At 53.5% G+C, this 12531-nt stretch overlaps 1 protein-coding gene across 1 annotated transcript in view; it reads right to left on the bottom strand.

Moving 5' to 3' along the window:
- Nucleotides 1–817: 817 nt before the first annotated feature.
- The window catches only part of LOC137464215 (zinc finger protein 3-like), a 170964-nt gene continuing 159250 nt past the window's right edge, over nucleotides 818–12531 (bottom strand). Inside the window, exon 2 of the mRNA XM_068175524.1 lies at nucleotides 818–1936. Coding sequence (XP_068031625.1) covers nucleotides 1266–1936 — 671 coding nt within the window. The 3' untranslated portion in view covers nucleotides 818–1265. The remainder of the gene's footprint in view (nucleotides 1937–12531) is intronic.

Genomic DNA, 12531 nt, shown 5'->3' with positions numbered 1-12531 from the left:
TGATATTGATCCTGGGACTCTCCTCAGGAGATTTGGCCTGGTCAGAGAAGCTGTGCCTTGAGTTCTGACCCAGTGTGGACAACCGTGCTCCACATTCCCCAGCCTCATCTGGTCTCTCCTTACTCACCTGGGATCTGCTTTGCTTAGCAAACTGGCTGCAATCAGCCAAAGAGGGATTTTCCTTCTTTTATTTTTGAAGCACTCTAAAACTCCTGAGTTTCCCCAGTAAAATCAGACACCCTCCTCAAGTGTGTGCCAAGCCCAAGGTGCCACCAAGACCACTGCAGACCTGCCCTGGGCCAGCTGTGAGGGTGGATCATCAGCCCACCCTGCACTGGGCCATTGCAAGGGGCTGTTTCCATGGACACTGCACTGACCCCACTGCTGGGTTTGGGTGCCATGGCATCCCTCATCAGTTCAGGTTTCCTTGGGAACCACCCCAAGGAGCCATTTCTCAGAGCTCAGAGAGCCCTGGAGCTGTGACCCTTCCCTGGGGAGCCTGGGCAGTGCCCCAGCAGCCTCTGGCCAAAAACCTTTTCCTGAGATCCAACCCAAGCCTGCCCCTACTCAGCTGCAGCTGTTCCCTCCCATCCTGTCCCTGGGCATGAGAGTGAAGAGATTCCCACAGCTCCAGCCAGGGACCCACTCCCAAGGCTGTTGCCATGGCCACCAGGGCTGGGACCAGCTAGGGTGCTCGGTTTCCAAGGGCCGGTGTTCAGGAATGGGATTCCCCAATTTCCTGCTCCCGCTAAAACTGTGCTGCCGCTCGCTGCCCTCTGGCTTCCAATGGAAAGCACAAAAGACAAAGTTCCTGGGCTGGGATAAGAACAATTTACTGGGAACAGCAACAAGACAAGGAACAAACAGGAACAGAAACAATATTGATAACAGAAGGGATAAAAAAAACAATTTACAGGGAAAACTACATCACCACCAACTTTCTCTTCCCAGCCATGTATTTCCTCCTGCCTGGAAAGGACACCCTTCTCCTCAGGCAGAGAGAGAGAGAGAGTGCCTTCCCTGCCCCTGGCAATGACCTGAGGTGAGAGTGAATATAATGACAGGGCCACAGCCAGACCCTCATGTTCTTTGATCCCACATCATGTCATTGGGAGGGGCAGGAAAAGGGAAAGATCTCTTCCCAGCATGGATCACAGGGAACATGGATCACCAAGACTCTTCCCAATATGGGTTCTCCCATGGGGGATGTAGCTGGAGCAGTGCACGAAGCTCCTCCTTCAGTTGGGGCACTCACACGGCTTCCCTTACCGGTGCCTCCGTTGGTGTTGGGTCAAGTGAGAGCTCTGGGTGAAGCTCTTCCCACACTGGGGACACTTGTAGGGCCTCTCCCCAGTGTGGATGCGCCGGTGGGTGACGAGGTGGGAGTTGCGTTTGAAGCCCTTCCCACAATCAGGGCAGCGGAAGGGCCTCTCGTCTGTGTGAATGCGCTGGTGCAGGAGGAGATTGGAGCTGATCCGAAACCTCTTCTTACACTCGGGACACTCATAGGGCCTCTCCCCAGTGTGGATGCGTTGGTGGATGACAAGGTCAGAGCTGTACCTGAAGCCCTTCCCACACTCCCCACACTCGTAGGGCCATTCCCCGGAGTGGATCATCTGGTGGCGGATCAGGTTGTTACTCTTCCTGAAGCTCTTCCCACACTCCAAGCACCTGTAGGGCTTTTCCCCATCATGAAGCTGCTGATGGCCCACCAGCTCCGAGCTCTGGCGGGAGCTCTGTCGACCTTCCTGGCACAGGGTGGATCTTTCCTCCTCAGAGCATCCTGGGCTGGGCTTCCAGCTCCTCCTCCTGTGGGATCTCCTGGGCTTTTCCTCCCCGTTGGATTCCTGTGCTGTGGAGCCGCTCAAAACGGCCTCTTCCATGAGGTTCTGCCGCAGGCATTTGTCCTTCCTGGCCTCCATCCTCAGCTCTTTGTCTGGGGGAGGAAGGACAAGGAGAGGATGGGATTTGCCTCCGTGCCATAGGGAAGGGTAAGGAGATCCTTCCAGTGCGTCCCCGGCTGGACGGCATTGGCAGCGAGGTTGTCCTGTAGTCGGGGGCCGTGCTGCACTGAGAGATGGAGCAGGAGAGAGGGGGAAAGGGGCAGTGACTTCCTCCTCACCTGCCTGGGTGTCCCAGGGTTCTTTCCTCTTCCTCGCATCCTTCTCCTCCATTTTGCAATGGTTTGGAGAAGGAAAATTCTGTTTTGGGAGGAAAACAAGGTATGAGCACAATGAGTTTTGTACTGGTTTGAAGGCAAACCAGGAGGAGAGTCCAAGCCAGAATGACAATTTAATAAAAAAAATCAATATCAAGGCAATGATACAGAAACACTGGCTTAATCTGACAGAGTCAGGATATAACCTGACACCCCATTGGTAAGGGTGGTGGTAGCAGTCTGATGAAATGTAGGTTCCAGCCCTGTTGGAGTGATGATAGTGATTCTGTCAAAGCAGTGATCCTGTAGAAGGAATCACCTGATGGGTCTTGCTCTGAAGGTCCAGTGGTGGTAATGGATCTCTTGTCCTCTGGGAATCCAGTAGGCAAGGTGGTCCTGGCGTTGGAAGGGTGAGATTATATCCAGGTAGGAATGCTTGGTTCCTCCCCCTGGGCGGAGCATCCCACAATGGGATGATGTAATTTTATCAGTCCTGCAGTGGCACTCAATGGCCCATTAACAGAAGATAGCCCCTAGAGGGCGTTATCAGGGCTGAGCCATGGAAGAGATAAAGAACACTGCCCCACCTGTTTATCACAGTTTATGAAGATGGTGACTGAAAACATACTTTGGGTTACATCTTACATTGCACCCTGAAACAGTGAGGCAATCCCTGCTCGGGGTGGGGGGTGAACACCACCCCCCTTTCCCAAACTGGCTCAGGTGTAAAACCCCCACCCTGGGAAGGCCACACACACAGGGGACAATGTCACACTTGCCCCACCTCAGGGGAGGTCTCTGTCCCGGTCACTCCCTTGCTCTCCCCCCTTTTCTCTTTCTTCCATCTCTCTCTCTACCTCACATTTACTCTTCAATAAAATCCACTTGGGATTTGGTCTCGTTAGCACCTTAATTGGGGCAGAGGCATCTCTCTAACAATTTTATTAACCAGATTGAGACATTATTTTGGTGCAGTGAGTTCAGGGCACTGTTGTCTGACCCCAAGTGCCTTTGACAACAGCATGGTTCCCTCCTCTCAGGAGGTTCTGGCTCTTTCTGGAGGAACTCTTGGAAACTTCAATGGAGCTTCCTCTGAGCAACTTCTGGGAGAATTTATGAGGAAAATGGCTATTGTGGGTGGCCAGTGTAAAGAAAATATTTTGTTGTCCTTCCTAGAAAAGTTTGTTAAAATCACGGCAGGAAAGGGACCAAATGATACCAGCAAGACTGACAAGGATCATTCACCACAAGGTGAGGAACACAAGGCTACTAAAGTCCTACCAGAAGCCCAGCTCAAGTGTCTAAATTCCCAAATAACTCCCGAATTCATAGGCTTGGAGGCTTTGCCAAATGTGAGAATCATTATTTTCTTCGTCCATGTCTCCTTTGTGACAGCTACACATAGCTTTGCCTTCCTTTGAAAAATCTCTACTGGGACAAATTTTCACTTTTCTTTTATCAGAACCTACCAGCAGCTGAGCTGGAGCTGTGCAGGAACCGATGAAACTTGGAATTGCCACAGAATTGCTTCTATTGTCAGGTTATTCATGTTTGGGATTTGTTTGTGTTTCCATCACAAGTGACTTGGGGGAAAATCAAATATCCGTCAAGTATTTTATGCAGAGATAAGTTTGATTTCTTATATCTGTTTAAAAACTCAAAAAAACTCAAGTTTTTTTTTTATCCGGTCCCAAGGGGATGCTCGAGGGGTCTCTGTGCCTCTCGCCCTGGGTGATGCTTGGGAGGGGCTTGGGGGGGTTGTCCCTGTCCCTGTCACCCCAGGCCATTCCCCAGGGGGTGTCCCTGTCCCTGTAACCCCAGGCCATTCCCCAGGGGTTGTCCCTGTCCCTGTCACCCCAGGCCATTCCCCAGGGGGTGTCCCTGTCCCTGTCACCCCAGGCCATTCTCCAGGGGGTCTCCATCGTTCTCATCCCAGGGAATGCCTGGGATGTCTCCCTCCCTCTCACCCTGTGCCAGGGGGTGCTCGGGGCAGTCTCTGTCCCTCTCAGCCCAGGGGATGCTCGGGGTCTCTGTCCCTTCACCCTGGGGGATGCTCGGGGTGTCTCCATCCCTCTGGCCTCAGGGAATGCTTGTGCAGGGCTGGGGACCAGGGGCTCTGTGTCCCTCTCACCGCTGAGGGTGCTCGGGGCTGGACGGTCTCCGACCTTCTCATATCTGATATCCTTCCTCTGCCTGCCGGTACCGGGTGATCGCCACGTGGCACCCCCCAAGGTTCCTGCAGGGCCATTTCCGGCTCTGCTTTGGGGTCCTGCAAGACCCAAACATCCCCTGCCCTGCCAAACAACCCTGCCGGAGACCCCGCGATGGATTTGGGGCGAGCTCCCCCTCCCCGCTCCCCTGCGGTTCTGGGGGGGCGATGCCGGCGGAGCCGCAGGAGCCGCGGCCCGAGCGGGGGAACCGCGTGGGGTTGGGGTTGGGGCTGCTCCTCCTCCCGCTCCTCCGCTGTCCCTCCTCCCGCTCCTCTTCCTCCTGGTCCTTCTTTTCCTCCCGCTCCTCTTTTTCCCTTTCCTTTTCCTCCTCCTCTCTCCCTCTTCTCCCTCCCGCTCCTCCTCCGCTCCCAGCCCGGCCCGGGCGGTGTCGACACCCAAAAGCAGCCGCGCTCTGCCCTGGGGGGGTTCCAAAGCGGCCCCGCCCCGCCCGGCACTGGGAGCGCTACTGGGAGCACTGGGAACGATGGTGAGAGCACCGGGAAGGAACTGGGAGCGCTCTCCCTCCCAGTACCGCCTCACTGGGAGCACTGGGAACGATGGTGAGAGCACCGGGAAGGAGCTGGGAGCGCTCTCCCTCCCAGTACCGCCTTACTGGGAGCACTGGGAACGATGGTGAGAGCACCGGGAAGGAGCTGGGAGCGCTCTCCCTCCCAGTACCGCTCTTACTGGGAGCACTGGGAACGATGGTGAGAGCACCGGGAAGGAGCTGGGAGCGCTCTCCCTACCAGTACCGCCTTACTGGGAGCACTGGGAACGATGGTGAGAGCACCGGGAAGGAGCTGGGAGCGCTCTCCCTCCCAGTACCGCTCTTACTGGGAGCACTGGGAACGGTGGTGAGAGCACCGGGAAGGAGCTGGGAGCGCTCTCCCTCCCAGTACCGCCTCACTGGGAGCACTGGGAACGATGGTGAGAGCACCGGGAAGGAACTGGGAGCGCTCTCCCTCCCAGTACCGCTCTTACTGGGAGCACTGGGAACGATGGTGAGAGCACCGGGAAGGAGCTGGGAGCACTCTCCCTCCCAGTACCGCCTCACTGGGAGCACTGGGAACGATGGTGAGAGCACCGGGAAGGAGCTGGGAGCGCTCTCCCTCCCAGTACCGCTCTTACTGGGAGCACTGGGAACGGTGGTGAGAGCACCGGGAAGGAGCTGGGAGCGCTCTCCCTCCCAGTACCGCCTTACTGGGAGCACTGGGAACGATGGTGAGAGCACCGGGAAGGAGCTGGGAGCGCTCTCCCTCCCAGTACCGCTCTTACTGGGAGCACTGGGAACGGTGGTGAGAGCACCGGGAAGGAGCTGGGAGCGCTCTCCCTCCCAGTACCGCCTTACTGGGAGCACTGGGAACGATGGTGAGAGCACCGGGAAGGAGCTGGGAGCGCTCTCCCTCCCAGTACCGCTCTTACTGGGAGCACTGGGAACGGTGGTGAGAGCACCGGGAAGGAGCTGGGAGCGCTCTCCCTCCCAGTACCGCCTCACTGGGAGCACTGGGAACGATGGTGAGAGCACCGGGAAGGAGCTGGGAGCGCTCTCCCTCCCAGTACCGCTCTTACTGGGAGCACTGGGAACGGTGGTGAGAGCACCGGGAAGGAGCTGGGAGCGCTCTCCCTCCCAGTACCGCCTCACTGGGAGCACTGGGAACGATGGTGAGAGCACCGGGAAGGAGCTGGGAGCGCTCTCCCTCCCAGTACCGCCTCACTGGGAGCACTGGGAGGGAACTGGGAGCAAACAGCGCCCGGACGCGGCTGCAGCCGGCGGGGGCGGGGCCAGGCCAAGGGGCGGGGCTATGCAAATACGGCGGGAGCAGCGCGGGGTTTGCTCGGTCACGTGAGGGCCGGGGGGGCTGGAGCGATGGCGGCGGCGTCGGTGAGAGGGGACAGGGACCGGGAATGGGGACAGGGAATGGGAATGGGGACAGGGACCGGGAATGGGGACAGGGACCGGGAATGGGGACAGGGAATGGGAATGGGGACAGGGACCGGGAATGGGACCGGGAAGGGGGGCAGAGACCAGGAATAGGACTGGGAATGGGACCAGGAATGGGGACAGGGACAGGGGGTCCTTGACCAGCTTCCCCAGAACCTCCACCAGGGTCTCCCAGTGCAACCGGAGCCGCTCAGCCTGGTGTCCCCAAAGCCCTGAGCAACCTCCAAGGCCCTCCCAGGAACCCTCCGGTCCCTCAAACCCAGCAAGGCCCCCACATTCCCTGCAAGACCCCCATGTCCCCATCCTTGTCTTAGCTCAATGTCTTTATTTTTACCTGCTTTTGAGGGTTTTGAAAGGGCAAAGAGAAATGAAAAAAAAAATCCAGGCCAAGGGGAGCCAGGAGGATGTGGAGCCCCCAGCCAGGTGTCTTCCCAACATGGATCAGCGGCACCACGGATCACCGGGGCTCTGCCCACCGGGGCTCACTGGGGATCATCCAGCACGGATCCTCCCAGGGGGGATGGAGCTGGAGCAGCGCACGGAGCTCTTCCCACATTGGGGGCACTCGCAGGGCTGCCCTTGGTGGTGCCTCTGTTGGTGTTGGGTCAAGGCTGGGCTGTGTGAGGAGCTCTTCCCACACCTGGGACACTCGTAGGGCCTGGGACATCACCAGGAGCGGGGCTGGGATGTGCTTTCGTGCCTGGGACATCACCAGGAGCGGGGCTGGGATGTGCTGTGGTGCCTGGGACACCACCAGGAGCGGGGCTGGCTGTGATGCTCTCCGGTGCCTGGGACATGACCAGGGGCGGTGCTGGCTGGGGTCTGTTTGGTGCCTGTGAAGTGCCAAGGGCAGTGTCCCAGCGGGGCAGCTCTCAGTGTCCCCAGCAGGTCACAGTGTCCAGTGCAGCCCGTGCCAGCGGTCACTGCGCACACGGGGCAGGCTGGGCTGGACGGGGGTCGGGGCAGAAACGCCGCCCCCGGGACTGGGCTCTCCCCCTGCCTCTGGGGCCCAGCCCCTGCTGGGAGCGCCTTGGGCAGGGCACGGGGCTGCTGCTGGGCCAGGGGGACAGGCCTTGCCCCCTGCCAGCTGCCCGGGCCCCTCTGATGCCTGTCCCACGTCCCTGTGGCTCCTGTCCCCACCACTCCCCACCACCTTCACTCCCTCCATCAAAGCCCCACTCAACCTCTGCACGGTGACCTCTGGAAAGAAAGAAAGAATGAAGGAAAGGAAGTGTTGTCTCTTCACCCTGGCTGGATGCCAGGCACCCACCAAAGCTGCTCTCTCACTCCCCTCCAGAGATGGCCAGGAGAGAGAAAACAGAAGGAAGGCTTCATGGGTTGAGTTAAGGACTGGGGCAGATCACTCAGCAAATGCCATCATGGGCAAAACATTTTCGAAATCAGAGATATTAGAGGAACTTACTGCTATCCAGATCAGGGCAGGATAGTGAGAAGTACAATAAAGCTTTAAAAACCCCTTCTGCCCATCCCTCCCTCCTTCCCAGCTCTACCTCCTCCCCCAGTGGGTGCAGGGAGACAGGGAATGGGGGTTCTGGTCAGGTCATCACCTCTAGTTTCTCCTGCTGCTCGGGGAGAGGAGTCGTTCCCCTGCTGTGCTGGGGTCCCTCCCCGAGACACTTCTCCATGAACACTTCTCCAAGGTGAGTTCATCTCAGGGACAGCAGTTCTTCACAAACTGCTGCAGCGTGGCTCGCTCCTCCATGGGCTCACAGGTCCTAGCAGGACCCTGCTCCAGCGTGGGCTCCTCTCTCCAGGGGTTTGCAGGTCCCTGCCAGGTCCCTGCTCCAGCACAGGTTTCTCCTGGGGTCACGGCTCCGCTCAGGCATCCCCCTGCTCCGGCACGGGCTCCTCCAGGCGCTGCAGGTGCATCTCTGCTCTCCGTGCCCTCCATGGGCTGCAGGGGCCCAGCTGCCTCACCAGGGACTGCACCAGGCAATCTCAGGGCAATCAGCTCCAGCACCTGGAGCAGCTCCTGCCCCTCCTCCTGCCCTGCCCTGGAGTGTGCAGAGCTGTTCCTCTCACATGTTCTCACCCTGCTCTTCCCTGCTCAGTTACAATAAAACGATCACCAGTTTTTGTTTTCTCAAATCTCTTATCCCAAAGGCGTTACCACCATTTCTAACTGGCCCAGCCTTGGTCAGCCGCCGGTCCATCCTGGAGTGGGCTGGAATTGACTCTGTGGGACATGGAGGAGCAGCTGCTCTCACAGAAGGTGCTCCTAGAGCCCCTCCCTTGCCAAAACCTGGCCATGCAAACCTCGTATAAGTATGGTAGGGTTTTTATTACCATTATGATTTCAATGATCTCTATTTTTGCTATTAATGGTACAGTTGTTATTACTAGTATTTTTAGTCTTTTTGACTCTATATTAATAGTGGCTAGAGTAGAAACAGGTTCTTCATTGCAAGTAGAAGTTAGAATTTTGTCAGCCTCTTGCCCTGCCCTGTTCTGTGTCATTGCTGCGTGTGAAGCCGCTGCTGCCAGGGCTCCCCATTTCCCTGGTTTGGGATATTTCATGGCATTGCTCACCTGTCAGAAAGAGAGGGCTCATTCCATTCAAATGGATTGCCTGATTACACCTATTACTTAGGTGTAATACGGCACGTGGAGTACCGTATTTCTTCTAACTACCCTTCAAACCCCTTTTACCATAACCAAACCAACAGTACACGCTCAACAGCGATCAACTATTTTACAATAGTTTCTAACCTAGTTTAACAATTCCCCCTCTAACTATTTGATCCGTCTTCTAGCCTGCATCAACCTTTTAAAGTCCAATTTCTAATTTTCTCAGTTTCTCATACTGTTCAAGCATATCTCTGGCATTCTGATCACTCTGTTCTTTTATTAGCATCACTTTTTTGCCATTTTTCCCTTCTACGTTACCTTCCAGCATGATGCTGCCTTGGCCAATGCTGGGTACTATCAGGACTAGACATGGAATTGCACATGGTAGAAATATTACACTTACTAGTGCATGCACTACAAAGAAGACCAATTTCTTCCACCATTTACCGTTCCAGGTGAACAAGTTGTCCCATCAGTCGGGGTCTCCAAAAAGGGGGTCCATTTTTGCGTTACAGCATAGGTTAGTTTCCTAATATTTTGAGTAATGTTTTTAATTACATGACTGTGGTCATCGATATCTAGGCAGCATTCTGAAATGTTAAATTTCCCACAGATCCCTCCTTCCTCTGCGAGGAGGTAGTCCACTGCCAATCGAATTTGGTAAATTACTGATCATGTTTGTCGTTGCTGCTGGCTCAAGAGAGCAATGGTCAGAGTTGTTTGATTGGACATTATTTCAAGTACTGCTTGTAAACGGATGATTCGATTGAGCATGTATACTGGGCTTCTGTACCCCCAGGATCCACCTTGGGCCCAGGTAGCCGGCCCATAAGTATCGATAATCTTTTGTGGGGTCCAGATTTCATTGTTCCAATTTTGGGTTCTGCCAAGTAAAGTCCTTTTCTTTCTGGCCAGATCATCATATACTGGGACTCCCAAGTTTGATTTCACATCCTTAAGCAGTAACAAAAAGGATGGTTTTACTGCTCCAATTGTGCAGCTCCCGGTCCACCCTCCCAGTAACTTCAAATATGCCGTGTTACCACAGATCAAAAAAAAACTTAGGTGCATCCCAGAAATTAGAATCTTGATTTGCTGTATGTTTCCAATATTTGGATAGGGTTTCTATTGCCCAGAATGGGTTAATATAATCTCCTAAGCATTCAAACAGTTTTTCTCTGTATGCACATCTACTTTCAGTTTTTTCTATTGACCAATATGAATGGGGGGTTTCTGGGATCCACCTGGGGTGTGTGTGTCATTTGCTGCTAGATATCTTTCACATGGTGTTTCTCCTGCTTCTATAGTATGCATTTTCCCTTTTCTTGATAAACACTCTTCCCCCATTATTGTGGATTTTAGCTTCCACTCTCCTTTCCTTCTTTTGGGTACTACCATACTTTTTTTTCATGTAATCCATTTTAAAATGTCTAGGGGACCCAAACTGATACCATTCTATGGACAAATTTTAAGTGTGTCCCCTTGCACACCCAACAATCAGTCAAATTCAATTATTTTGTAATCTTTTCCACCATATCGATAAAAAGATTCTTACCATTTATTTGTCCCTCCCTATCCCTTTGTCCTTTCAATTGCACTTCTTTCTCCTTGAATGTATCCTCTAAGTTGGTTTTACTTTCTTGTTCAAAACATGCCCATCTTTCTTTCATGGGGCACTCTCCTGAGATCCTCTGACTAGGGTTTGCAATAGTTTTAGCCAGCCAATATATTTCATTATCCTCTTTACAGGTTGTTAACTGGGAGTGGTCGATACATTTGGGATTCATGTTGGTGTGCACTCTGATGAATGCACTTACTGTATCTCCTCTACACAAGGGATAGTAACACTTCTCACAAGTGTTTCCTCCACTTCCTCCGAAGTGGATGAGTAGCAGCATTGCTACCAGTGGGAGTCGGGTACGGGCTGGCCTCCTCACCTCTCGATCCACAGGGCTTTTCTCGGTGCCCTGAGAGTCTTTCCCAGAGGTAGTTCCTGATCCAGTCTTGCCTCCCACCTCTGGTTTTCCCTCCTTCTGGAGACATTCTGCCCTGACCCTTATCTCACCAACTCCCTTCCCTCAATTTGGTCCCAATGAGGGTTGCAAGGGGAGTGCTCTATGGAGCAGTACTGGAAACTGAGATGTTATTCTGATTGTCAATTCTTAGCTAAACAAAACTTAAATTTATCCTATAACTATAACAAACATTAGCGAACTTTAAGGATATACAGATAACAATGTAGAGGTTTCCTGTGGGGGGGTTGTGTTCAGGGTTGCACTTCTTTTGGTGCTTTCCTCAGGACCAGTTTCAAGTCTTTATCGTCTCTGCTGGCTATAGTCCATTCGCTTGCCTCAGCTGGGGGTTGTACTGGACCCTTCACTCGACTTGCATGAGTCCAGCCCTGCTCCTTTGTTCTCACTGTGGTGTTTGCTGCAAGCAGTGCCTGGAAGGGGCCTTCAAAGTGAGCAGTTAGTGGAGGGTTTTTCCATGATTTAATCAACACCCAGTCTCCTGGGTTAGTACCATGTATTTTACAGTCCAGTGGGGAAGTTTGGGGAAGGTAGCCCTTTTTCTTTAGTTCTCCCAGGGTTGTTGTTACTGTTTCTATATATTTTTGCATGGTCATCCCCCCCTCTTGATGTTCCCCAGTACTGTATGGGGTAAGCAAGAAAGGCAACCCAAACAACATTTCACAAGGAGAGACCCCTAGATCTGTTCTGGGTCTCGTTCTTATTCGTCATAGGGCTAGTGGTAAACATTTGACCCAATTCCATTGGGTTTCTAAGACCAATTCTGTTAAAATATTCTTTAAGGTTTGATTTACCCTCTCGACCCTCGCAGAACTCTGAGGGTGCCAAGGGGTGTGTAACTCCCACTTCATTCCCAGGGCCCCGAGGACTTGTTGCAGAACACTGGATGTAGAGTGGGGGCCAAGGTCTGAATCAATAAAATTTACTAGCCCGTATCTCAGAATAATTTCTTCTAAGAGAACTTTTGTCACAGTTTGTGCTGTCTCCCTTCTCGTGGGGAATGCCTCAAACCAGTGGGTTAGATGGTGAATCTCCTCTGGGGAGAAGAGGATGTTCCTAATAGGATGCAGCTCTTCCCAGGTGTGTGTATTGGGACCCAGGAACTGATCTGTTTGCTGTGCGGTGCCAGTTGGATCTTCTATTAAACCAACTAGCTCTTTCTTATATATTCTTGCTTCAGAAGCTGTCAGGGGTACATTTATAACACCTATTCCTCCTACCCCCACACCTAGTGGAACTTCCCTCAGGGGAAGCAGCCTGTCAGGATTTACCTCTGGCCTTACACCACTTTTTGATCTGGTATTACAGTAAGGGCCAGCATCTGAAGGCTTATTTGACTGGCTCACAAATTCTTTGTTATCACGTTGGGAGGGCTCAGTTGTTAGGTTGGAGGTTATACCCAGAGGTTTTTTCTCAGGGAAAGGTGTTGTATTCTGACTTACAGGTGAAGCAAGTTGTATGTTAGTGGGGGTAGGAGGCAATGGGGAAAAAGCACCAAGGGGTGGATATATATGGGGGAGTGGGGTTGTTGGAGGGGGTAAAAATGGCACTGAGATTCGCTGAGGAGATAAAGAAGGGGCAGGGATCATTGGAGGGGGTAAA

This window comes from Anomalospiza imberbis, chromosome 39 (assembly GCF_031753505.1).
Source record: "Anomalospiza imberbis isolate Cuckoo-Finch-1a 21T00152 chromosome 39, ASM3175350v1, whole genome shotgun sequence".
In the NCBI taxonomy this organism is placed as follows: Eukaryota; Metazoa; Chordata; class Aves; order Passeriformes; family Viduidae; genus Anomalospiza; species Anomalospiza imberbis.
The sequence above is the reverse complement of the archived record's forward strand: the minus strand, read 5'-3'. Positions and strand labels throughout refer to the sequence as shown.